Raw genomic sequence first — 26,498 nt, forward strand, 5'->3', positions numbered from 1 at the left:
CGCATTGGTCGGTCGGCCGTGATCACGACGCGCTGCAAACTCCTTTTACGTAGTGTTTTCATGTCAAGCAGTCGCGAGTCACAGTAAAGAGCAAATCATCGATCATGTTGGGACGCAAATAGCCGCCCTATCTGTCATCCTCTAGCCAATGAGGAAGTAGGGGTGGATCGCGCTTGCGCAGTAGCTTCGTTTTTTTGCAGCTGTGCTGTGTTCTGCCTCATCAGGTGAAACAGAGTGGGTTTAGTTTTTACTGTGTCCGATGTGCCCGTCCGACCCCCGCAGCGGTGGCTGCGATAAGTCCGTTTTATTTGGTTTTACAAAAGTTACCGGGGACTCCGAGTCCCTGCCCTGGAGTGACTTGGCCCTGCGTATAAGCGGAAAGCGTCCAATGCCACAATGTGTGTGACTGTGACCATTGTGTATGAGAATGAAGGGAAGTATGGCTACTGCGCCGGGGACTCAGTCACGGGATATGTGCTGCTAGAAGTGCTCCGTGACATTCGGCTGCTGCGGCTTCTCCTGCGGGTTTGTGGGGGCGCCGTGACCTGTAAGCCGGGGAAACACCTGGAAGACGCGTGGGAGTCATTCCCAGTGGGGACCCAGTATGTGAATGAGGAGTACGACTTACTGACAGAGCCAGCAGGTAGGTGTCCTGCAACCTGTCCGGCATATAGTGCAACCGGAAGTCGAAAGTGTGGGTGCCGCAGGGGGTCACAATAAGTTGCATAGCCTAAAACGCCAGAACTTTTTTAGGGCCGCAGGTGTTCTGCAATAGGAAGGGCCCCTTCGACTTCTTGCTCCGCCCCTGCCTGGGTCTCCCCAACAGGTCACGTGCTGAGAGTGAGGCATTTAGGCAGCAGCTGACTGTTTATTGGCTGATAATGTCTGAAATCTCCATTGCCATGAATTGAAAAATGCAGATATCTGTGGGGGCTATACTTCTGCTTGTTGCTGACCTGCAGGAATATTATGAGGGTCCTTCAATTATAAAGAAATGACCGATATGACCGGCTTTACAGTCATCACTAGTTGATCACCTTTAAATTAACTTTTAGTATGATGCAGAGAGTGATATTCTGAGACATTTCTCAGTTGATTTTTATTTTTACTGGCTTTTGAGTTATTTAGCTTTTTATTCAGCAGCTCTTCGATTTGCAATTTCAGCCAACTTGTTGCTAGGGTCTGAATTCCCCTAGCAACCATGCATCATTTTGAATAAGAGACTGGAATTTGAATAGAAGTCTGAATAGAAAATTAAGTAATACAAAACAGCAAGTTTTTTTAGATGGGGTCAGTGACCTCCCATTTGAAAGCTGGAAAGAGTCAGGAGAAGAAGGCAAATAATTGAAACACTAAAAAAAAAAAAAATTAATGAAGACCAATTGAAAAGTTGCTTAAAATTAGCCATTCTATAAAATACAGGATTCGAATCGGGATTCAGCCAGGATTCAGCCTTTTTTACCAGGATTCGGATTCGGCCGAATCCTTTTGCCTGACCAAACCGAATCCAACCCGAGGAGGGAAATCACGTGACTTTTTGTCACAAAACAAGGAAGTAAAAAATGTTTTCCCCTTTCCACCCCTAATTTGCATATGTAAATTTGGTTCGGTATTCGGCCGAATCTTTCACGAAGGATATGCGGGTTCAGCCAAATCCAAAATAGTGGATTTCGTGCATCCCTAATTCAAAGTTGAACCACCCCTTAAATTACAGATTCAAACCCCCTAAAAGAGCTTGCATAGAGAATAATGCACCCCTGTAGTAAAATATAAGACTATAAAATGTCTCAGATTACTTATATGACAGTAATGGCACAAGCCCACAGGCTGAGTCTTTCTATACATGATACACACCTCCAGGGCATCTTCTGAAATCCTTAGATACTCATAATACACAAGATTCAATTAGTCCCATAAAAACTGGCCATAAAATGCTGAATTTTTTTTCTGCAGTGTCAGTTGACTTGTGCATATGAATAAAATATTGACCGCAATCAATAAGTGATCAAGATATTGATTGGATAGGCAGAAGAAACAGTCAAGGACTGCATAGGGCTGTGGATAGCTGTTTGATCTAAAGGGGGTATTTACTAAAACTCAGATTTTTCTCATTTATATTTAAAAAAAATGTAAACTCATTTATCATATAATTCACAAGTTGACTCCTGAAAACCACAAAAACATCTTCGGGGACATCTGCCATTGACTTCGACAGGATTTCGATGGAGTATTTTCAGATTTTTAGCAGCTTTGCGGTATTTATAAAGCTCTAATAATCCGAGTTTTTCTTTCCTCAAAAATTTGAGTTTTCTTTAAATCCGAGTCTTCATAAATAGGCCCCTAAGTGTTAGTCCACGGCCTGAATAACTAGATCAGTCAAAAATGGCCAACCACATTGCTGGCCAAAACAGAAAAGATTGTTTTATTCTTTTAGAGACTTGAATAGCTGGCTAGTTCTGTCAATGTGACAAGTGTTTTATAAACCAACACACTGAACATCCCAATAGTACAGGGCCACTGATTACCCATACCATAATTAATCTGTTATACAGTTTTTCTATAGCTCAAACAACTATATGCTACACTGCTGAGTCATCGATTGTGAGCTGTTCCCAATATGCTTTCTTTTCATCCACCATGGGAGAAAAGTATAGACCGATTTCAGCAACTGAAACTACTGGCCTTACTTATGTTCATTGAAAATCAATGGTTTCCAAAGATCAATTGTGATTTTAGGGGTTCACATGCAGTTTCTGTTTGTTGTTGTAATATTCCATGAATTAGCTCATGTGCAAGCTCATCACAAGCCAGCATGGCCTTGCATACAGTTCATTTATTTTATACAACCATGACTTCCCCTTGCAAATAGTTTCTTAGTGCAAGCTTTTCAATTCTTGCTAACCTTACATTGGTATAAGAGTTGCCACCTGGCAAAATACCAGCTAAGGCCTGGGCCAGTATTACAAATTTATTGGCAATGTACTTGCTGGTAAATTTGTACTAACTGGTCCTCAACCTTAGACGTGCCTCAGATCCACCCCAGATCCCCTCCCCCAGCTCCCACTCTGTCCCACAAACACCTGCCCTACTCACCAAAGTTCCCTGTGACCCAACTGGTGACATCATGACTCCCACACTTACAGAATGACTCTGTCCATTAAATCACAGTCCCATCCCCACCCTGGCCAGTGTTATGGCTGCCAAAAGGTGACAACTGGTATAAAACCTGCAAAGGTCTGGTTGAGCCAACCTATCCCATACCAGCTTACCCACATTTTTCTGATAGACTAACTATTCATAGTTACATAGTTAAAAAGGGTTGAAAAAAGACAAAGTCCATCAAGTTCAACCCATCCATACACACACCCCTCCATACTTTCACACAAATTATATATACCCATACCTATACTAACTATAGAGCTTAGTAAACCAGTAGGGGTTATTAATGCCATTCTGCATGGTGACCTCTATGGGCTGCAACAGCCTTATGGTTACGTCACTTCGGGAGAAAGACCAGCTAGAAACAATTTTTTTTACTGCCCATAGTCTCTCAAACTCCAGTGATAGTGCCATTCCTACTTCTTTAAGTCTCCTAACAAATGTATATAAGTGTGGTAACGTCCGTCATTTTTTAATTATTTACATTCACATGTGGGGAGAAACCATACTTTTTTTTTTGTCATTGAATACTGAAATATCTTGAATACTGCCAAAGCTGTACACCATTTTGGCAGCATATTAGCCTCCCACCGGCCTGGCTAATGATATCTGGTCAAAAATAATGCAGCTGGGGAGGTTGAAAAATCCCATCAGATGAGGACTGCATCAGTTAGTAGATGCAATCCCCTCTGGACAGATCTCCACAGTAGTGTGGGACCCGCGGGTCAGACGAGTTCGGCCAAACTTCCGCACACCATTGCTAAGTTGCGGGCGGGTTCGGGTTGAGCTCTTGAGCCTTTTATATACTGGCGCCTGATTGACCCTGCCCCCTTCTGTGACATCATAGCAGGGCTGGTCAGATCTCTAAAGTCAGAGATGTGCCAGGTTAGGGTCGAGTGTGGGTGGAGCAACAGCAGGTTAGAATTCGGTTTTGGTTCCAGCTTTTCTTGACCAGCACATCATTATTCCACAGGCTCATACTATAATTCAATCATTGGACCAAGGGCATGGATGGCCAAATTATGGCAAATAAGATGTATGGTCTGCTTTACTGACAAAAAATAAATGCATTAGTTTGTACAAATCATAATTCTAAACTCATTATAATATCCCATTAAGAAAGTCTTTTAGTTGCATACAGAAGTATAGAATATTGGATGGGTCTTATCAATAAACAAATAATTTGGTGTGAAGAAATTACCTTTATGATCCAGTTTTACTAGGGTAGGTGGTTGTGCAATTTTATTGAATTCCTTCCTTTTGTGTCTTTAATATCTCTTATTCTTTATTGTAACTGTACTTTGTATTTTTATTTTATCGACCCCAGTCTGTTCTGTGAATTTATTGTTCTGCTGTACAACACTGTCTACATAAGTAGCTTTATATAAATAAAAATATACATGTTTTATGTGTTGGGTGAGAGTTTGCCTGTGGCACGCTATCCTCTGTCCAATGCTATTTGGGGTGGGGTGGGGGGGGTGACAGCATTTAACCCTGTGTTTCTAAAACGGTTGGACGTGCTGACATATCTGATGAGGCATGTACTACTTGCTGCTATATATACAGTACTTGCTACTTTTACTTTTGCTCAGAACATGCCAAAGCATTGCATGCCAGTAATTCTTGTGGGGTTTCTAGTGTAGGGAATGAAAGAAATGTAACAAAAAAAAAGTGGTTGGACCTCTTTATTTTATGTATTGTTGTGGTATTAAGGATTGGTAAAGAAAATAGTTTGCTAAAATGAATACTGAGACAGTAAGCCAATTAAATCAATCACACTTGGATTAATTGGATTAATAATATAGGACATATTAGGCAGTAGTCTTCTGAGATTGTGATTGTCCATAACATTCAAATTATAGCAAAGAGAGTGCATGGGTAGTTCACTGTAGGTTTAAAGGGGTTGTTCACCTTCCAAACACTTTTTTCAGTTCAGTTGTTTTCAGATTGTTCCCCAGAAATAAAGACTTTTTTTCAATTACTTTCCATGATTTATTTTTTACTGTTTTTCCAAAGTCTAAGTTTAAAATTGAATGTTCCGGTGTCTGGTGTTTGTCTGACAGCTCAGTAATTCAGGTGCAGATTCTAAACTGTTACAATTTTGCAACATTTAGTTAATACATTTCTCAGCAGCATCTCGGGAGTATTAGCAACTATTGTATCAATTCTAACAGCTGCCTGGAATGAAACCTAGAGATTCTGCTCAGCAGGGACAAAGATAACAAATGTATCAACTAAATGTATCAATGTAGAACAGTTTACAGGGTCGACGAACCTCGCCCCTTCCTAGAGCTGCTTTAGAAGGTGAAAAAAGACACTTTACACTTCAAAATTAGAAAAACGGTGACAAGTAGAAAATAGAAAGTGATTGGAAAAAGTCGTTATTTCTGGTGATCTATCGGATAACACCTTATACCAGGATATTTGCATGCTTTTAATTCATTCTGTGATGTGTATATATTACTAGTCCCCAAGTAGATTTGACTAATATAGTGCTTATACAGGTATGGAATTCATTATGCAGAAACCCGTTATCCAGAAACCTCCAAATTACAGAAAGGCCATCTCCCACAGACTCCAGTTTATCCAAATAATCCAAATTATTAAAAACGATATCCCTTTTCCCTGTAATAATGAAACAATAATACCTTGTACTGGATTCAACCTAAGATATAATTATTATTTTTTTGTAAGCAAAACCAGCCTTGTGGGTTTATTTAATAATTACATGATTTTAAAGGAGAACTAAAGCCTAACTAAAGAAGTAGCTAGAAATGTTGTATATAATGTTTTGTGCTTCTGTACCAGCCCAAGGCAACCACAGCCATTTAGCAGTAAAGATCTGTCTCTCCAAAGATGCCCCAGTAGCTCCCCATCTTCTTTTCTGCTGATTCACTGCACATGCTCTGTGCTGCTGTCACTTACTGAGCTTAGGGACCAACTCACCATATACAGTACACATAAAATAGAAATGTCACAGTATAAGGCTGATTAGTAATTAATACAGATAATTACTACATGGCAGCACAGAAACCAGTGCAACTAGCATCAGAATGTAATAATAAATAATAAAAAAGTAATAATGCCCTGTAGCATCAGATTATATTACAGACAGACCTCATTTCTGCTTGATAATTAGTGACGACCCCTAAGCTTAGCTTCTCAACAGCTGCTCAGAGCCCACTGAGCATGTGAGTGTCACAGACACTTTCCAAGATGGTGATCTGACATGGGGCTAGACATATTGTCAATTAGCCTAAATTCTGGCCTGCCTTACTTGTGTGTCATCATGCATGACAAAAATTTCTACTTGTGGAAAACACTGCAAGGCAAAACATAGCCAGGGATATTCTGTGGGGCTTTCAGAATAGTAAATATCACTACTAAACTGTAATTCTCCATATCCAGTGGGGCCAATATTCATAAAACAACCATTCACTTATCTGCCTGGATATGCGGAACCTAAATACACTGACTATAAACCTGTCAGAATGTTTTATGAGTCTCTTTGGTTCTTGGTTTTTGTTATTGTCGTGGTAATATAAAGGCTGCGTGTAAAGTACATCTGGTTTGTTGTTTTTATGGACATTGATGTGTCAACAAACCATGACACGCCATGAAAGGACAACAATTTCCATTTGAATTTTGCTAGTAAAATTGGGCGGAGATTTGCTTGAAGTTATATTCCTGCATTAGCCACGTTTGCAACCATTGCCTTTATTTTCATTCTACAGTGGCAGTAGGGTATATCCAACAATACACTTGTAGCGCTATAGTAAATCGAGTGCACCATTCTCTAACTATGAGCCCCACTCCCAATACTGTGCTCCGGATGAGATTTTAAATCTTAGGGAGTAAGCCCTCACAAACAGTGTGGAGGCAGGGTGTAGTGTAACTGTAACTTGATGCAGGGTGCAATAATTGGGTGCCAGTCGTTCTTAAAACATAACCATGAACATATTTATTGAACAATACAATCTTCCATGGAGTGTACAATAGAGCAAACAGGATCATACATCAACAGTGGATAGGCATATACTCACCGCACCTTTGGTCAGTATTAGTCCCCACATGGAAGAGAACATACACAGCAGCAATGAAGGTACCCCCAGTTTCAGCCTTTTCCCTAAGTGGAAGTCTATGCACTTAGCCCCTACTTCTGTGAAATTAGTACCTGGGATCTTAATCCCTCTGACTCTCCTTGTCGGAGTCTTGAGCTTCTCGGTTAAATAACCTGTCTATCCTTTCTAGACCTGACCTGTCTAGGTTCCACTCGAGCTCTGCCTACCTGCTCAGGCTAGAGCCAGCACAAGATGGAGCTGAATGCATGGCTATAAAGGGGTTTTATACTTTAGCACAGTGCCACCCAACTAGAACACTAAAGATTTGCCTGCCTGCTTAACTAGGGGTGGCTATTTTACACATATATACACTCATTCGGTTTGTTTCCATTAAAAGGGCTTTCCTGGATCAAATATGAGCATGACCATTTGCATATAAGGCTAGAGTTAAACGGCAGTGTGGGGCACATAAAAAACAGAATTGTATCCATTAACTGGCACATGTGACCTAACATGTATGGTTCGTTTGTGTGCACTCTGAATCGTAGGATTCCAGGGGGCATCCATTAGTTCTTAAAATGGGAATTTTATATTTAGGATTAGCCAATGGCACATGCTGCTAAAAAATGATATAATTATGAAAATGGTTTATTTAGCTGAAGAAGGCTTTTACATGTGAGCTGTTTTATAGATTTTTATAGAGACCTACATTGTTTTTCTTTAAGATGGACAATCGCCTATGCTCCGTATGTAATACATGTTTGGGATCCGTTATCCAGAAAGCTCAGAATTATGGAAAGGCCATCACACATAGGGGCATATTTATCAAAGACAGAAGTTAGAAATCACCACAGTCCGCTAGAGTGAAATTTATTTCTATGGGATTTTATTACCCTTTGATAAATATGCCTTGAAAAATGCCATAGAAATGGAGTGTGGCAGAATTTCCCTCTTGTGGATTGTGGTGATAAATATACCCCATAGACTCCATATTAATCAAATAATCCAAATTTTATTTTTATGATTTCCTTTTTCTCAGTGTTAAATTAAACAGTAGCTTGTACTTTGATCCAAACTAAGATAATGTAACCTGATTGGAAGAAAACCAGCCTATTGGGTTTATTTAATGTTTCGTATATAGTTAGTTAGCCAAAAATGTAATGTATAAAGTCTGGAGTGAGCGGATGTCTAATATAACAGAATACTACTCCCTGCTTTTCAGCTCTATAACTCTGAGTTAGTCAGTGACTATAAGGGGGGCCACATGGGACATAACTGTTCACTGAGTTTGCAATTGATCCTTAGCATACAGGTCAGATTCAAAAGCAACAGTTATGACCCATGTGTCCCTCTCAAGTCACTGATTGGTTACAATCAGTAGAAACCAAGAGAGCTGCAAAGCTGGAAGTAGTGTTCTGGCTATTATGTTAGACATCCACTCACTCCAGCCTTTATACATTACATTTTTGCCTAACTATATTGAAAACATTTTTTATTTTGCACAGCCTATTTACCCAGTTTTTATTTTTATACTGAGCTGTTCCTTTAAGGTATGAAGATCCAAATGACAGAAAGCTCTGTTATCCGGAAAACCCCAGGTCCCGAGCATTTTGGATATCAGGTCCCATACCTGTATATGCACACACAGACACACTGTATGCATACATACATTTCTCAATTAACTGTATTCTTTTAAAGTTCTACGTTTCAGCACTTTTCTTGGGGTCCACAGCATTGTATGTTATTCTGTACTGAATAAATAAAATAGTTTTGTACAAGTGAATATGTACTATACTACATATTTAATAGGTTTTGGTTTTTTTTCAGGTGAAATACTCCTGTTCCCAGCGGGAAAGCACAAAATTCCCTTTCGCTTTCAACTACAAGAGAGGTATTACTTTATTACATACTGCATCTTTATTCATAATGTTAAAAAGAGTTAATACTTTTAATTGTAAGCTCTTTCTAATAGGGCCCCCTTTACCTCTTGATAAACCTTCATAGGTTTACCAAAGTATCTGGCATTTAGAGACCCCAAAATGAAGTTAGTGCATACAAATAGTCCTGTGAGTAACTTCAGCTAATGAAAAATCAACACATCGACTGCATTTTTTGTGGGGTAAAAAACACAGAAATATACATTTAACCCAAAAACCTGGTTTTTTGGAAAGGACACATTCTACTGAATCTGAAATGGGTACCCATGCCTTTCTGCTCCAAACTACTGAGTCGCAAGGCTTTCCCAAAAATGGCAGTTTTGGTGAAATACCTGAAAATTGCCTCAAAGCTTCGACTTTCCAGCATTGTATCGTCCATGTATCATTACCAGCATAAAGCATCTTAAATATGAATGCCGGGGGTCTACCAAACAGTTTGATACCCAATAAACATAGATTTACCAAACTATGTGGCATACAGAGACCCTCAAATCCAAATAGGGCAGATGAATTTTCACGTATGACACTCTGGCTACTACAAAATAAGAGAGCCCCTAACAGTATGGAGACCCTAGAAAACCATATATTTTCCGAAAGTATACATTCTGACGAATCTAAAGCAGGTACAAACTACCAAATCGCAAAGCTATGCTAAACATAACTGTTATTATGCAATTTCTGAAAATAGTCACAAAGCTTGCATTTTTAACCCATTATATACCCCACATTTTGTAACGTACCCACAAAAGTCATCCTAAATATGAACGCCAGGGGTGTACTGAACAGTTTGATGCCTGAAATACAAAGATTTACTAAACTAGGTGGCATACAGAGACCCCCAAATGAAAATAGTACATATGAATTTTCACATATGACACTCTGACTGCTACAATACAAGCACCTGGTATGTGCATTATGCATCATAAGACCACCCCCTAACAGTATGGAGACCCTAGAAAACCATATATTTTCCGAAAGTACACATTCAGATGAATCTAAAGCAGGTAATGACATCTTTCTACTACAAACTACCAAATCGCAAAGCTATGCTAAACATAACTGTTTTTATGCAATTTCTGAAAATAGTCACAAAGCTTGCATTTTTAACCCATTATATACCCCACATCTTTCTACTGCAAACTACCAAACCACAGAGCAATACTAAACATAACGGTTTTTATGGAATTTCTGAAAATCGTCACAAAGCTTGCATTTTACCCCATTATATACCCCACATTTCATAACGTACCAGCAAAAGGCATCCTAAATATGAACGCCAGGGGTGTACTCAGGACCGCCATCAGAAATCGCAGGGCCCCATACGACAAAATTTCCTGGGCCCCCTGGGCTGCGCCCACTGCAAGCCCCACCTACAGGTCTGCCCTCCCCACCACACAGTAAAAAAACAAAAAAAATATTGGTGGCTAGGGTTCCCACATGTTAATAAAAAGATATTGGTGGTCAGGGCCCCCCATAAAAAAACATTTGTGGCCAGGGCCCCCCCATTAAAAAATATTGGTGGCTAGGACCCCACATGAGAAAAGAAAATTGGTGGCCAGGCCCCCCCCCCCCACATTATAATAAAATTGGTGGTCAGGGCCCCTTAAACGTCCATGCCTTCCCGAAGTCAGCAGCTCTCAGAAAGATGGGGAGCCCGACTAATCAAGTAAGTGTGGCGTGGCCGGGCCCCCCTTACCCTCGGGCCCCCTACAACTCTCCCCCCTGCCCCCCCCTCCTGATGGCTGCCCTGGGTGTACTGAACAGTTTGATACCTGATATGAAAAGATTTACCAAACTATTTTACACACAGAGACCTCCAAATGGTTATATAGCCGCTCCTCCGTTCCCTAACCCTGAAATGCTGCAGAACGTAGAATCGACGTTCTGTGGCATTTCAGGTACCATTCGCACAGAACATAGATTCTACGTGGGGTGGCACTTAAAGGGTTAATATAAGAACGGTTACAGTAGTCATAGGACTGCACACTGTACTTGTTAATGCTCTCAGGCCTATCAACATCTGTAAAAGCTGTTATACTGGCCAATTTTATTATTAGGTCTGAACTATAGGCTACAGTCACACTGGGCTGATTATCCATCAACTATACTAAGCTATCCCCCTTACAAAAAGCCTCCCTTGAAAGGCTAACCAGGCATTATCCCAAAATGTTTTTGACTTTCTCCTGCTATTCAAAAAACGCAAGCAAGGGTAGGGGCTGACAAATAGACACAATTTGTCCCTAGTATGTGTATGTGCACAATTGTATGTGTAAAAAATATATATATATATATATATATATATATATATATATATACAGGTATGGGACCTGTTATCCAGAATGCTCGGGACCTGGGGTTTTCTGGATAACAGATTTTTCTGTAATTTGGATCTTCATACCTTAAGTCTACTAGAAAATCATGTAATTATTAAATAAACCCACTAGGCTGGTTTTGCTTCCAATAAAAATGAATTATATCTTAGATTGGATCCAGTACACAGTATTATTGTTTTATTATTACAGGGAAAAGGGAAATCATTTTTTAATAATTTGGATGAAATGGAGTCAATGCGAGACAGACTTTCTATAATTCAGAGCTTTCTGGAAAATGGATTCCATACATGTATATATGAAGAAGGCTGGTATAAGGGCATACCAAACTCAAATAGCAATAGCCCAGGTGCTCAGTAGGATATAAAACATGAGTATAGAAGCACTCATAGGGCTTTTTCACTTTTTTTATACCTCATGAGTGCTCCTATGTTCATGTTTTGTATCTCTCTATGGGGCATGTTTACTAACATTGGAGATAACTATGGTGATCTACGGAGATGTTTGCCATAACAGCCATCAGATCTTTGCTGTTGTTTTCTAACTTGAAGGTAACTGTTTAAAGGAGAAGGAAAGCTACCGAAGCAGTATATTGCCAATAGATTAGCCACAGTAGTGCAAGGTATAAGACTATATTTATTCTGCAGAATGCTTTACCATACCTGAGTAAACCACTGTAGGAGCTCTCTTAATTTGTTTAGGAAAGCAGCTGCCATATTAGCTTGGTGTGACATCACTTCCTGCCTGAGTCTCTCCCTGCTAACTCATAGCTCTGGGCTCAGATTGCAGCAGGGAGGAGGGGAGCAAACCCAAGCCCTAGCCCTGGAGGTTTAAGCTGAAAGCAGGAAGTCTGGTACAGAAGTCCATGTGTACACAATAGAAGGAAAGAAATGTGGTGTTTCTTTTGACAGAGCACTCAGAGCAGCATTACTTTGAGGGTTTACTGTGTATTTATATAGACCTTTCTGATAAAGCTTACTTAATTTTAGCCTTTCCTTCTCCTTAAAATCTAATTGCTGATCTCCAGATATCTCAGAGATATTTATCTCCAATGTTAGTAAACATGCCCCTATATCTAACTATCGCTCTATCTATCATCTATCTATCTATTATATATCATCTATCTATATATAGATAGAAGCTAGCACACACAGGACTTATGGAGAAAAAAATGTTTTTATTTTAACAGAAAAAAACTAACGTCTCGGCTAGGTCCCTAGCCTTTCTCAAAGTGAATGGAACAAACAATCACAACCATTTTAAAGCATCAAAGGCGGGAAAAGGGTATGGGAGACATCATAGAGTGTCATGGATGTGGGTGGGGCAATACACAAATGTAAAAACAACAATAAAGTGTGTGAAATATACAAAAAACAGTTTGCAAACACAACAGGTGACAGAAAACAACATTGCATGTACAGAAACTGAGGAGGAGTAGTCAGTAAAGCTGTACAATTTTGCCAAAACAATCATAGTGACATGTAACAATGTATACAGAGTAAAGATTAGAACTTCCTGTTCAAGTGAACTCTTTCTAGAAGTACTGATTAGTAGTACAATGTATCAATCTTAGTCTATAAACAGATCCTAAAAAAAAAAATTGCTGATTAGTTGCCATGGGCAACATCTCCCGATATCTCAGAGATATTTATCTCCAATGATAGTAAACATGCCCCTATATCTATCTATCTATCTATCTAGCTATCTTTCTGTCTATCTATCTATCTATATATCATCTATCTATCGTATCCTTATTTAAAAAATGCAACTCGCCTGGGTGCAGGTAAAGTATCAAGCTACTCAATACACAGTGCTGCATCTCAGAAATGTATATAAAGGCACTTCATTACATCAGTTGCCATATTTTCATATGCCAGATCTGCAATGTTCAAACATCATCCTGACACGTCTTTATGTGTTATGTGTACAAGTCATGCTTTCTTCTTCCATTCTTTCTTCTGCCATATTCATGTTGTGCATGCGCATTTCTATGTGTTGCAGCCCTCTTGTTACAAGTTTTGCTGGGAAATATGGTAAAGTTTACTACCAAACTACAGCTGTTTTGAAAAGACCTTCAGTGCCTCCTCATGCCACTCACCGAGAGCTTCGTATCATCAGTCCTATCAACATCAACTCTCCATCTTTATATGTAAGGGCAAATCAACTGTAAAATGTATGCGTGTAGCAGATTACGTTTTCTGTTTATAGTGTTACAATGGCAGGTACTGGTAGTGTCTGTTGTTAATATTTGTACTGTAGAGTATGCAGGTGTGCCAATTTGTTTCATTAGCTGTACATCACGGTGTTCTATCTATTGAGGAGGAGGCTGCATTTGTATAGCTTGCTGTCCTAAACGTAAATAATGGCTGCTGCAGAAGACGTAATTATGTGAGACTTATTATTAATCATTGCAGGTCTGCTATCTAGCGCAAACCATTATATGTCACGTAGCCTTCCATTTTTCATGCCATTTTCTAACACTAAGTAAGTGTAGGCAGCTGCTGTTGAAATCCTTTCAGCTATCCTGCCCTAATGGCAAATTTGATCACATTAAAGCATTGAACTCCAATAATCACTGCAAATACACAGAAGAGTAGGGAGGATCAGAGCATAAGTAACAACACAGTGGCGAGATGTAGAGCTAATGAGCTTTATTCTTTTATCTGTACCCATTTTATCAAAATAATATACAATTATACCTTGCACTTTCATGACAGCTATACGAGAGCCTAATGGTCCTCTATTTAAATATGAATGATATCATCAGAGCGGATCTGCTCCTGCAGTTGAAGCTGATTTTTGCTCAGCCACTTCGACTTGAGTTTTTTGTTATGGGGAGTGATCATGGGGGACATTATAATTGAACAGAAAAGGAGTAAAAATCATTTTGGTTTCACTTTCCTCAAAATAAAAAAGCATTTTAATGTACCCATATTTTGTATTGTGTTTTTGTTAGAACAGGAAGAATTCTGCCTTTTTTTCTGCTTACTAGAGATGTATTTTCTAAGCCATGTTTAAAGGAGAACTAAAGCCAAACTAAAGAAGTATGCTAGAAATATTATACATTATGTTTTAGGTTTCTGTACCAGCCCAAGGCACCCACAGTACTTTAGCAGTAAAGATCCGTTCCTCCAAAGATGCCCCAGTAGCTCCCCATCTTCTTTTCTGCTGATTCACTGCACACACTCACAATATACTGTTTATTCAGAATAGAAATGTCACAATATAGGGCTGATTAGTGCTTAATACAGATAATTACTACATACAATTTAATAATCAGCCTTGTAGCTTCAGCTTGTATTACAGACAAACCTCATTTTCTGCTTGATAATTTGGCACAACCCCTAAGTTTAGCTTCTCAACAGCTGCTCAGAGCCCACTGAGCATGTGAGTGTCACAGGCACTTTCCAAGATGGTGACCCGCTTTGACAAATAAGGATGCACAGAATCCAGGATTCGGCCGAATCCTTCTGGCCGACTGAACTGTACACACTAAGGTAATCCCTATAGTAACTAAGTAGGTTAGGTTGAAAAAAGACACACAGTGGCGGAATTACCGGGGGAGCAGGGGGTGTGAGCGGGCCAGGGCCCCCCGGCAGCTCGCTCGCCACTGAAATGCTGGCTGAAAATTGGGGGGGGGCGGGGGCCCGGCTGCACGTCCCGCACCAGGGCCCGCCCCCTTCTAGTTACGTTACTGAAGACACACGCTCATCAAGTTCAACCTTTTAACTCACAGCTACTAGTAGCATCCCTCCCATAGACAATACTGAGAATTGCCTCTGCTAATGTAGTGTCTTAGCAAAGCCAGTTATCACTATTGTCTATTTTGAAGCCGTGACAAGTAGCTGCTACTAGTAGTTTTGTGTGTCTTCCCAAGTAAGTTTCATCACACTGAATTAAGACTGAAGATTTTCATTCATCCAGGTCATGGTACGTCTAGTATAAATAATTCTAAAACAACTGGACTTGCTGAATAATCATTAAAGACGATTCACTACTCAGCTAAGCAGTTTATATGCTGAGGATTTCCCATACCAGTCAGTTGAAGAAGTTGCTCGGATGATTAGTGAAAAGTCTTCAATGATTACTCAGCAAGTCCAGTTGTTTTAGAATTATCTATCCTAGGTGTACTGAAAGAAACTGAAAGAAAGAAACATTGATTGTATTAATAGATACAATCAATTAAAAATTCTGCATTGTTTCTGAAATAATCAAGTTTATATTCACTAACCCTCTCTCAGCATCTGTTTGTCTTCATTCTGTCTTCATGCAGCAGTTGGGTGTCAGATATTCATTGACAGTTAGATCTGATATATCTTATAGGGAGGGGCTTCCTTTCCTAGCAGATGTATTAAAGCTCATTCAAATAACTGGTTCCAGCCCAAACAAAATCTAACAAAATAACTGCATTGTGCACAAATCCTGCATGTAGAGAGACATGCTATCTGATTATTTTAATAGAGTGAGCTCTATTACATCTTCTAGACAAAATGAGACCCTCCCCCATAAGATATATTGGATCTAACTGTCAATTAATATCTGACACCCAACTCCTGAATAATGAGAAACAGATGCTGCGAGAGGAATAGTGTAGATAAACTTGATTATTTCAGAAATGGCACATCATTTTTAATTGATTATATTTAGAAAGTTTCTTATTTCAGTATGTTGAAGCTTATATTAAATTTTTATTTTCACGATAGTTCCCCTTTAAATTCCAGTTCAAGTGCTTACTTTGCAGCTTGGATTTACAGGCCATAATTGCAATACAATGGCTTTAACACTAAAACATACAGGCAGTTGTCACTGAGAACAGGACAGGCATTGCTTCTATTGATAACTTCTTATTTTAGCCAAAACAGTGTCAATAGCTTGTTGAAAATGTAATTTAAAAAGTTCTTCCATTGCTATAGAGATCATTATATTCCACCACTATGATTAAATAAATCAGGGGCATTGTCTGGTAGGAAAGCCGTGTGTAACCAATAAAATCATTTTGTTCTCTAGACTCCTGTACAAAGATCCAAAGAAGTAATGGTCGGTTGCTGGTTCTTCCAGTCAGGTCCAATATCTGTCAATGCCAAAATTGGAAGAAAAGGCTATTGTAATGGTAGGTACAACTCTCACTGCATGGTGTACTGGAAATGAGAACTGTTCATGTGTAAAACTGTTTAAATGAGGGTTTTAACATATTTGGTTGCATAATCAAAAGTTGGTTCAGCATGCCATTTTATCCTTATTAAAAGGGTGGGTCACCATTATACAATGGCTAATTCTAAGCAACTTTTCAATTGAACTTAATCTTTTCTTTTCCAGCTTTCAAGTGGGGGTCACTGGCCCGATCTAAAAACATTCTCTGTAAGGCTACACATTGTCATTGCTACTTTTTATTATGCCAGTCTCTTACTCATATCAGTGCATGGTTTCTAGGATAATGTAGACCCTAGCAACCACATTGCTAAAATGGCAAACTGGAGAGCTGCTGAATAACTCAAAAACCACAAATAATAAAAAAAGTTGTTCACCTTTAAATTAACTTTTAGTATGATGCAGAGAGGGATATTCTGAGACAATTTGCAATTGGTTTTCATTTTTTATTATTTGTGGTTTTTGAGTTATTTAGCTTTATATTCAGCAGCTCTTCAATTTGCAATTTCAGCAGTCTAGTTGCTAGAGTCCAAATTACCCTAGCAACCATGCATTGATTTCAATTAGAGACTGGAATATGAATCGGAGAGGCCTGACTAGAAAGATGAATAATAAAAAGTAGCAATAACAATACATTTGTAGCTTTACAGAGTACAGGTATGGGACCTATTATCCAGAATGCTCGGGACCTGGGGCTTTCCAGATAATGGGTCTTTCCATAATTTGGATCTTCACACCTTAAGACTACTAGAAAATCATGTAAACATTAAATAAATCCAATAGGCTCATTCTACTTCCAATAAGGATTAAATATATCTTAGTTTGGATCAAATACAATATACTGTTGTATTATTATAAATAAAAAGAAAATCATTTTAAAAAATTTGGATTATTTGATTATAATGGAGTCTATGGTAGATGGCCTTTCTGTAATTCGGAACTTTCTGGATAACGGGTTTCCGGATAACGGATCCAATACCTGTATTTGTTTGTTGATGGAGTCAGTGACCCCCATTTGAAAGCTAGAAAGAGTCAGAGGAAGAAGGTGACTAATTCAAAAACTATAGAAAATAAAAATTGAAGACCAATAGAAAAGTTGCTTAAATTTGTCCATTCTATAACATATTAAAAGTTAACTTGAAGGTGAACCACCCCTTTAAAACCAGTTGCAAATAATCCTAGAATATCACTTCTTACATCATATTTAAAGGAACAGTAACACCAAAAACTGAAAGTGTTTTAAAGTAATGAAAATATCATGTACTGTTGCCCTGCACTAGTAAAACGGATGTGTTTGCTTCAGAAACACTACTATAGTTCATATAAACAAGCTGCTGTGGAGCAATGGTGGAAATTGAGAAACGGCTATATGGCACAGGATAAATGATGGATAACAGATAACACCATTATGTTCTACAGAGCTGATCTGCTATCTGCTGTGTAACTTGAGCCTTTTCTCCTTTGAATGGCTGCCCCCATTGCTACACAGCAGCTTATTTATATAAACAATAGTTGTGTTTCTGAAGCAAACACAGCAGTTTTACTAGTGTTGGGCAACACTGCATTATATTTTTATTACTTTAAAACAATTTAATTTTTTGATGTTACTGGTCCTTTAAAGGAGAAGGAAAGGTTAAAACTAAGTAAGCCTTATCAGTAAGGTCCATCGAAATATACCAGTAAACCCCCAAAGTAGTGCTGCTCTGAGTCCCCTGTCAAAAGAAACACCACATTTCTTTCCTTCTATTGTGTACACATGGGCTTCTGTATCAGACTTCCTATTTTCAGCTTAAACCTCATTGCCCTGGGCAAGAGCATGCTCAGTTTGCTCCTCTTCCCCCCTCCCTCCCTTCTCTACTGTAATCTGAGCCCAGAGCAGGGAGAGACTCAGGCAGGAAGTGATGTCAAACCATGTTAATACTGCAGCTCCTATCCTAAACAAACAGAGATCTTCTAGAGCTTTTTACTCAGGTATGGTAAAACATTCTACAGAATAAATATAGCATTCTAGCTTGCACTATTGCAGCTAATCTATTGGCAATAAAATGCCTCTGTAGCTTTCCTTCTCCTTTAAGTAACATAGTTCCAGTTTTAGGCAAATACATAGTTGGGCACATATCTGAGCAAGTCTGGGTATACATATACTGGATGGGAAAAAAAAAAGAGGCAGTTAGTAGTTAAAGGGCATATCCACTCAAATATATTTCTTTTCATAGCAAAAGAAACTAGTTTCTATGCAACTTTCCAGTATACATTCATTAAACATTTGCATTGCTATTATAGTTGTGTCTACGTGTTATTTCAGTTGAAAATCAGTGTTTCTTCCCTCCTGTTCTCTGATTCTGACTCTTATAATCATGGAGCAGAAGTTAATTACCCAGGTCACTTAACCAACAGGCTTCTGCACCATTGTTTTTGGAGTCAGAACCTCATAGAATATAAATGGAGAGACAGATACAGCTTTCAATAGCAGGTACATTCACAGCTTGAAAACTGCTGGAAATATACAATTTATGTATTTTGTTGGGAGGACAGCTCCTTTAAACAGAAGGGCTATCGTTCCTTGATTCACATTAAATGAGCTGTCACTACATTTGCTTTAGGCACCACATAGTTTTCCATGGGACAGGCGGTTCATTGTGACTATTGATATTTTTTACCTAATCACAGCAGCGGTCTAAATTTCAGAGATGGGAGATTTTCACATAGTGATTATAACTTATTTTTTTGCTTATGATGCAGCCAATGCCTCCAAAGCTGCTATTTCATGTAATACTATGGGAGGTGTTTTATATTGCAATTTTTCTTATTTTAGGAGAAGCTATCCACATATATGCAGATATAGAAAATGGCTCCTCTCGCTTAGTAGTGCCCAAAGCTGCCATTTACCAAACACAGAGCTTCTTGCTGGATGGGAAGACAAGAACAGTGAGACAGATGTTGGCTACTGTGCGGGGAAACCACATTGCCTCTGGGAGCACTGACTCTTGGAATGGCAAAGCACTGAAGATTCCCCCAGTAACTCCTTCTATTCTGGAGTGCAACATTATCAGAGTGGAGTATTCACTTGTGGTGAGTGTGGAAAATAATGTACAATGTTCTATTGGTTTTCACTATATCTTTTATTACACTTTCCATTGAGCACCAGCACTCCCTTGGTTTTTGTCTCTTCCCTTATTCTCTAGTGTAATGTTTGTTTTATCACATCCAAACCAGCAACCTAATGTCAGCAATACAGGTACAGAAATCATTTTAATACAGAAAAACCTATACGTTGTTGACAATAATTAAGCCAAATAGGAATGGCCTTTTTAAGAGTCTGATACGGATGTATTGAATGGCTGCATTACAATACCCAATCCATCTCTGCCTCTTGATTGTAAGTTTTCCTTGTGTTCATTTTTTATTCTGAGCAAAGTTTTAACTGCTTATCTTTTCAGTCAGTCCTTTTATAATTCATCTTCAATGCTGCCTGGTTGCTATGGCCTCTAAACCATATCAATTACCAAATAGCAGTAAAAAAGCTGCCCAACAAAAAATGAAAATAATTAAAAAAAAAAAAAAAAAAAGCATCTATCTACTTCATACTATAAGTTAATTAAAGTGAAATTGTGTGTGGACGAATTCTTTTAGTTATTTACCATCACATAAAACCTTAACATGAGGTGTTGGATCCTGTTTCTCACACTTTTCCCTTACCTTTATCATAGGTCTCTATTAACATTCCCGGAGCAAAGAAACTGAAGGTGGAACTGCCATTGGTTGTTGGTACAGTCCCGCTTAATGAGTTCAACTGTAGAAATGCCAGTGTTGCCAGACAATTTTCAATGGATATGAGCTGGCTTGCCTTGGCTCTTCCAGAACAGCCAGAAGGTAGGAAAACATTACATTTCTGTTATTGTGGGGTAGCTACTACAGGTATTGGATCCGTTATCCAGAAACCCGTTATCCAGAAAGCTCAGAATTACAGAAAGTCTGTCTCCCATAGACTCCATTATAATTAAATAATCCAAAATTTAAAAAAATGATTTCCTTTTTCTCTGTAATAATAAAACAGTACCTTGTACTTGATCCCAACTAAAATATAATTTAATACTTATTGGATGCAAAACCAGCCTATAAGGTTTATTTAATGTTTACATGATTTTCTAGTAGACTTAAGATATGAAGATCCAAATTACGGAAAGATACGGTATCCGGAAAACCCAGGTACCGGGCATTTTGGATAACATACCCGTATTGCTCATGGTTGGTGGTTAGAATGATGTGCCACGAAAGGGAATTTCTCATAAGTGCATCTAATAAACATACTAATAAGGAAATATATATTTGCAAAGCATAAACATGTCCTGATACAGTATATCTTAATGTAAAATTATACTTTTTGAGTTTCACATTTATTTTTTGTTTTAGATTTCATGATAGTATTTAAAGGAGAAGGAAAAGCTTAACTTTATAAGAAAGGTCTATATAAATACACCAGTAACCCCTCAAAGTAATGCTGCTTTGTGTCCTCTGTCAAAAGAAACACTGCATTTCTTTCCTTCTATTGTGTACACATGGGCTTCTGTACCAGACTGTTTTCAGCTTAAACCTCCAGTTTGCTCCTCTCCCCCTCTTCCCTTCCCTTTTCATCCCTCTCTCCTCCCCTCCCTGCTGTAATCTGAGCCCAGAGCTATGAGCGAGCAGGGAGAGACTCCGGAAGGAAGTGACATCACACCAAGCTAATACTGCAGCTGCTATACTAAACAAACAGAGAGCTTCTAGCACTGTTTACTCAGGTATGGTAAAGCATTCTGCAGAATAAATATAGTGTTGTAGCTTGCACTATTGTGGCTAATATATTGTCAATATACTGCTTCAGTAGCTTTCCTTCTCCTTTAAACAGCAGGGTTTATTAGCTTATACAAATCAGCATATGTCCCCTTTTAAAGTTTTATGATCTAGAATGGTTCTATCCATTTCCTGATGTTTTTATATTTATATTCTTACTGAGGCTTAGAGGCATGTTTACTAACTTAGGAGATACATATCACTGGTGATGTTGTCGGTGATTTAGCAACCAATCAGCAATTCGATTTGGACAGTCACCTACAAGTTAGAAGACAACATCAAAGATCTGCTGCTATGGGCAACTTCGCCGGTGATATTTATCTGCCATGCTAGTAGTAAACACACTTCTTACGCTTTAAATTTTGTCCACAGAATAGCGGTTTTGCTTGAGTCTGATAATTGAAATATATTTTAAATTCTCTGTGTACTAAATTTTCTATACACAGCCCCACCAAATTATGCAGAAATAGTGTCCGAAGAAGATCTGTCCAGAGATAACTATTCCATAGAAGAAATTGGTGAAGGACTCCACTGCCCTCCATTTGCTGTCATCCAGGAGTTTCGGTTTCAGCCGCCACCACTCTATTCAGAGGTAGAGTATTGAATCCTGCAACACTGTCTGCAAAATTAGCAATGTGCCATAGTGTGAAGTTTTATCTGCATAAGACCTCTGCAGGTGTTTTGTGGGTAACCTTATTCTTTGATAAAGACATAATTTAGCACTTGACTAAATCAAAATGTTAATCTGAGTGCTGTACTGCCCACAGTGCACCTTGCAAACCTCGAGTTATCCCTGACACATTTACACAATATTGAATTTATATGTATGCTTATATGTATGCTTGTGTACACAGGTAGATCCTCATCCCTGCCCCACAACAGATGGACAGAATGTATGCTTCACTTTGGGAAACTAAAACACCAACATTCTACAGCTCCTTTTCAGTTCTCTTCATGGGGTGCATAATCCAAAAGACTAAGATTGTTTACAACCTATGAACCTTCCACTGAATATGCCTATATGCTGTGAAAAAATGTCAAAATTAACCAGATGCCTACCAAACGTGATGCTGCTGTTTTTACCAAAATCTGTGATTCTTTTTTTTTCAACTTGAAAGTCTTACCACAAAGACTAAACAGAACGGTTGCACAGATCATACATAGAAGGCAAATGTGATGCCTACTACTTGTACTGAATGAGAACAACAGATGAGATTTACACCTCAGCACTATCTGCAAAAGAAGGGAATTCCATGCTTTAAAAGGGAAAACGGAACTGAAAGGAAATTCTATCAATGATTTGGTGTGGCACATTGATCTGTGCTCCCTATCATCACATGCAGTATAAGTAAATCTTAAAGAAAATGTGAGGTTTATGCAAGTTGGTTATGATACTATTGCATAATACTGCTATAGGCCTTGTAGAACATGATCAATCTTTGTTTTGCTTTATAACATTTGTCTTACGCGTATATATAGATCAGTTCAGAATACAGATTGGTAGAGGGATCGTTAGAGAGAAGCAGAGGAACAGGCTGGAAAGAGAGGAGGAGGCCTGGGCTAGAGAGCGAGAGAAACACTACATAGAGCAGTAGAAGGACTGGCTAGCGAGAGAAAGAGAGGTCTAACAACAGACGAGAGCTAGAGAGTCCTGCTGTAGAGTGAAGAAGAGAGACTGATTAGATGGAAAGGAAGCCTGAGCAGGAGACTGGTAGAGGGAGAGTACTCAAAAGATAGGAGAGAAAGAAGTGGAAAGACAGAGTAAAAGAAAGTGGGGAGACTTACATTTTTCCTTTTTACTCTACTATTGGTCCAACATTTGATCAAGTCTGTTTCTCAGCTTTTAACAGTGTTACCTTTCCTGTATATAAACGAATTGGTGTAATAGCAATTCACCCATAGTTCCAAGAATATGGAGGTCAGCATACAAGAGCTCTGGCTGGTCTTCAGGCTGAGACAGAGAAAGGGACAGACATGGAGACTGATTGGGGACGAGGAGAGACACATGACAGGTAGGAGATTGTAGTAATTCAAACTAATATGTGCTTTGTTGATTTTCTTTCCTCTATAACTAACATTGAGGGAACCTGTACTTTCTCCTAACACCGAAGTTTTGACTTTGAAGGGAAACTCTAGTTTTTGCAGTATTATGCAACATTTATAGTTCTGAAGTTAGACATAATGTGCTATTTGTTTTTGTTATGGGACTTTGTATGTATGTGTGTCTGTATATATAAATATATATATATATATATATATATATATATATATATATATATATATATATATATATATACTTTACTCATACTAGATTTGTCACTGTATATGGCAAAACATATATATTTATATAAAAATACATTGACAAATACTGTTGAGTAACTATAGTGCCATAATAAAACTCACAAAATCCACTAATGCAGCATATTAAACACTGCATTGCCAAACTTGTGCTTTGTGAGACATAATGCAGCCAGCTACTGCGGCATATAGTATTATATCCCGTAACCTGAACAGAATATCAATTCTGTGGCATATAATATCCTGTAATAATATATATATATATATATATATATATATATATATATATATATATATATATATATATACACACACACACACTGTGGAATATAATATTATATCCTGAAATTATATATACTGTAGAATATAATATTATATCATGTAGCCATATAAATACTGTGGAATATAATATTATATTGTGTAACCATATAAATACTGTGGAATATGATATATCCTGTAACCGTATAAAAAGCACAGTCCAGTTAGGATTGCCATGATATGGGTAACACCCTTACAACTTGTGGTATATATTTCATTTTGACCATCTCAGCACTTCATTTTCTCAGGAAAAAAAATATCTTTAAATGGAATAACATTTGTATTTGGTTGCCCAGTTGATTACCTAGCAACCAGTCCTTACTGCTAATGAATGCGTTATAAACTTTATTTTGCCATGACTATCCTTATAATACACAAAAGCCATGAATATATTGTAAATTATATCCTTATTAATGGTGAGTTCTGATGTCATCAGTTATAAACGGTGAGTTCTGATGTCATTTCTGTCACATGACTCCCTAAAACTTGTGTATTATAATAAATAAAGTACCTCTGAGTTCCATGACCTGTATAAAAGCACTCTGCCTTCAGCCTCGTGTTTTTATATGGTCATGAAACTCCTCGGGAACTTCTAATATCCTTATATTTTACAAGAGGGCGTACTTGTTTATCAGATCCCAACTTACAGACTGGTTTTGACCATATTTTAGCTCATCAGTGTAGTACAGGGAAAACCCCGCTAAGTCTGTGGGTAAATCCAGTGCTGATTAAAGAGTAATGTTTATCCTTTTGAACTGGGGCTCAGTGGGCCTAAATGTTTATGGTGCTGCAACTTTTCCGTCCTTCTTTAAGTCTTTACTGACATTTATTGCAAATTGAAACTTAAATTTAATAGCTTACTTGCCTATGATATCGGAAAATCTCAAGAAACTGGTTTATTTAAAAATGGAAAAGGTAGGTGCATTTCATATAGCCATTTGTATACAATTTCTCAAATATATATATATTGTGTGGTTGTCCTGCAGGGATTAAAGGAGAACTTGAATATAAGCATGCACCTAAAGTGGGGTGGATGTTAAATATTTATTTTATTCCATTAGTGTGCTTCTTCAACCTATTTTTGTCCAACTGCAGACAACTGCTGTACCTAAAAACAAGTTACATTGAGGAACTCACAAATTACACTGTATTAAACAAACTACTGTTTAAATTCACTAAATGACAGTGGATTTTGTTATAATAGTGAGGGGTCCCCTTTAAGAGACCTGTCAGTTAGTATCTATCGACATACATATGCCTGCTGTCACTTCTATCAAATTGGGGCCTTACACTGTCCCCGTTAAACGGGATATTTCTTTTTTGTAAATGTATCAAGTGTACCTCTTTGATATCTTGTTGTTAAACCCTATGCATTTCTATTTGCACATTTCTCTTACAAGCCTCTTGTCGAAAAACAAGCTAGTGTGTGTAACTTATATGAATCCTGTGGGTTCTTGTTTTATCGGAAATAAAGAGATTTAATTCATGTGGCGTTGTTATTTGTGGGATCAGAAATCAATGGAGATACCGTACACTGAAATGAAAGGAAATTGCTTATTGTATTCACCAAACCACCTGCCTATTACAAGTGTGTGTAAGCTTTCATATTCATTGTCTTGCCTTGTTGAGGCATTTGCCACTTCAGTAGTATAATACAATATTGATAAGGCAATCGATAAGACTAAGGGGCCCTTTTTCTAACAATAGAATTCCAATTGTTTTCCACAAATCTCTAAAAATGTGTGGTTTTCGAATTTTTTTAAAACGCTCTATAAATTTGTGATTAAGTGTAAAACCACTAAAGATAAAATAAGATTCTTTATTTGTCACGTGCATAGTTAGGGTAAGGCCACACTGGGCGTTTTTGGGAGATTTGGTCGCTTTGCGCCGGCTAAAATGAAAAAACGCCTGCACTAATCACACGTGGCGATTCGTTTTCCGAAGTCGCCCGAAGTTTCCTTGTGATAGCTGCGGGCGACTTCGGAAAACGAACTGTTGCGTGTGATTAGCGCCGGCGTTTTTTCATTTTAGCCGGCTCAGAGTCAGGGAAGGAGTTTGGGGCGATTGGTCGCCGCAAAGACGAGGCGATTAGTCGCCATGCGGCCAAATCTCCTCAAAACGCCCAGTGTAGCCTTACCCTTAACAGGTATAACATGCAGTGAAATGCATCCTGTTCCACTTTTTTTTGTAGACTGTGCAAAATTAAAAACATACTAGTTAAATACTACAACTAGTACAAAAGTATTACCATAAAAATAAGAATTCTAATTTTTAAATTAAGTATAGCAGCAGAGCAGATGTAGTGCAAGATGAACCATGTTATTTACACAAGTGACAGTGACTGAAGATTGTATAAAGATATAGAAATATAAAAAAAACAGCACAGCAGTACAGTACACACAATATCCATGTTA

General features: G+C 38.3%; 1 protein-coding gene across 1 annotated transcript; it reads left to right on the plus strand.

The window, feature by feature from the left end:
- On the plus strand, positions 1 to 23,533 carry arrdc4.L (arrestin domain containing 4 L homeolog). The gene is made up of 8 exons (XM_018253254.2): positions 1 to 643; positions 9,048 to 9,111; positions 13,489 to 13,636; positions 16,495 to 16,597; positions 19,451 to 19,707; positions 20,346 to 20,508; positions 21,915 to 22,060; positions 22,323 to 23,533. The coding sequence occupies exons 1-8, from the start codon at positions 397 to 399 to the stop codon at positions 22,383 to 22,385; spliced, it is 1,191 nt and encodes a 396-aa protein (XP_018108743.1). The 5' UTR covers positions 1 to 396; the 3' UTR covers positions 22,386 to 23,533.
- Positions 23,534 to 26,498: the final 2,965 nt, after the last annotated feature.

Source organism: Xenopus laevis, chromosome 3L (genome assembly GCF_017654675.1).
Source record: "Xenopus laevis strain J_2021 chromosome 3L, Xenopus_laevis_v10.1, whole genome shotgun sequence".
Taxonomy (NCBI): Eukaryota; Metazoa; Chordata; class Amphibia; order Anura; family Pipidae; genus Xenopus; species Xenopus laevis.

Coding starts and splice junctions, on each gene's coding strand:
- arrdc4.L (XM_018253254.2), top strand. CDS start 397: ATGTGTGTGACTGTGACCATTGTGTATGAGAATGAAGGGAAGTATGGC. Junction 9,112..13,488: donor CGCTTTCAACTACAAGAGAG/GTATTACTTTAT, acceptor TATGTGTTGCAG/CCCTCTTGTTACAAGTTTTG. Junction 22,061..22,322: donor CGCCACCACTCTATTCAGAG/GTAGAGTATTGA, acceptor TTGTGTACACAG/GTAGATCCTCATCCCTGCCC.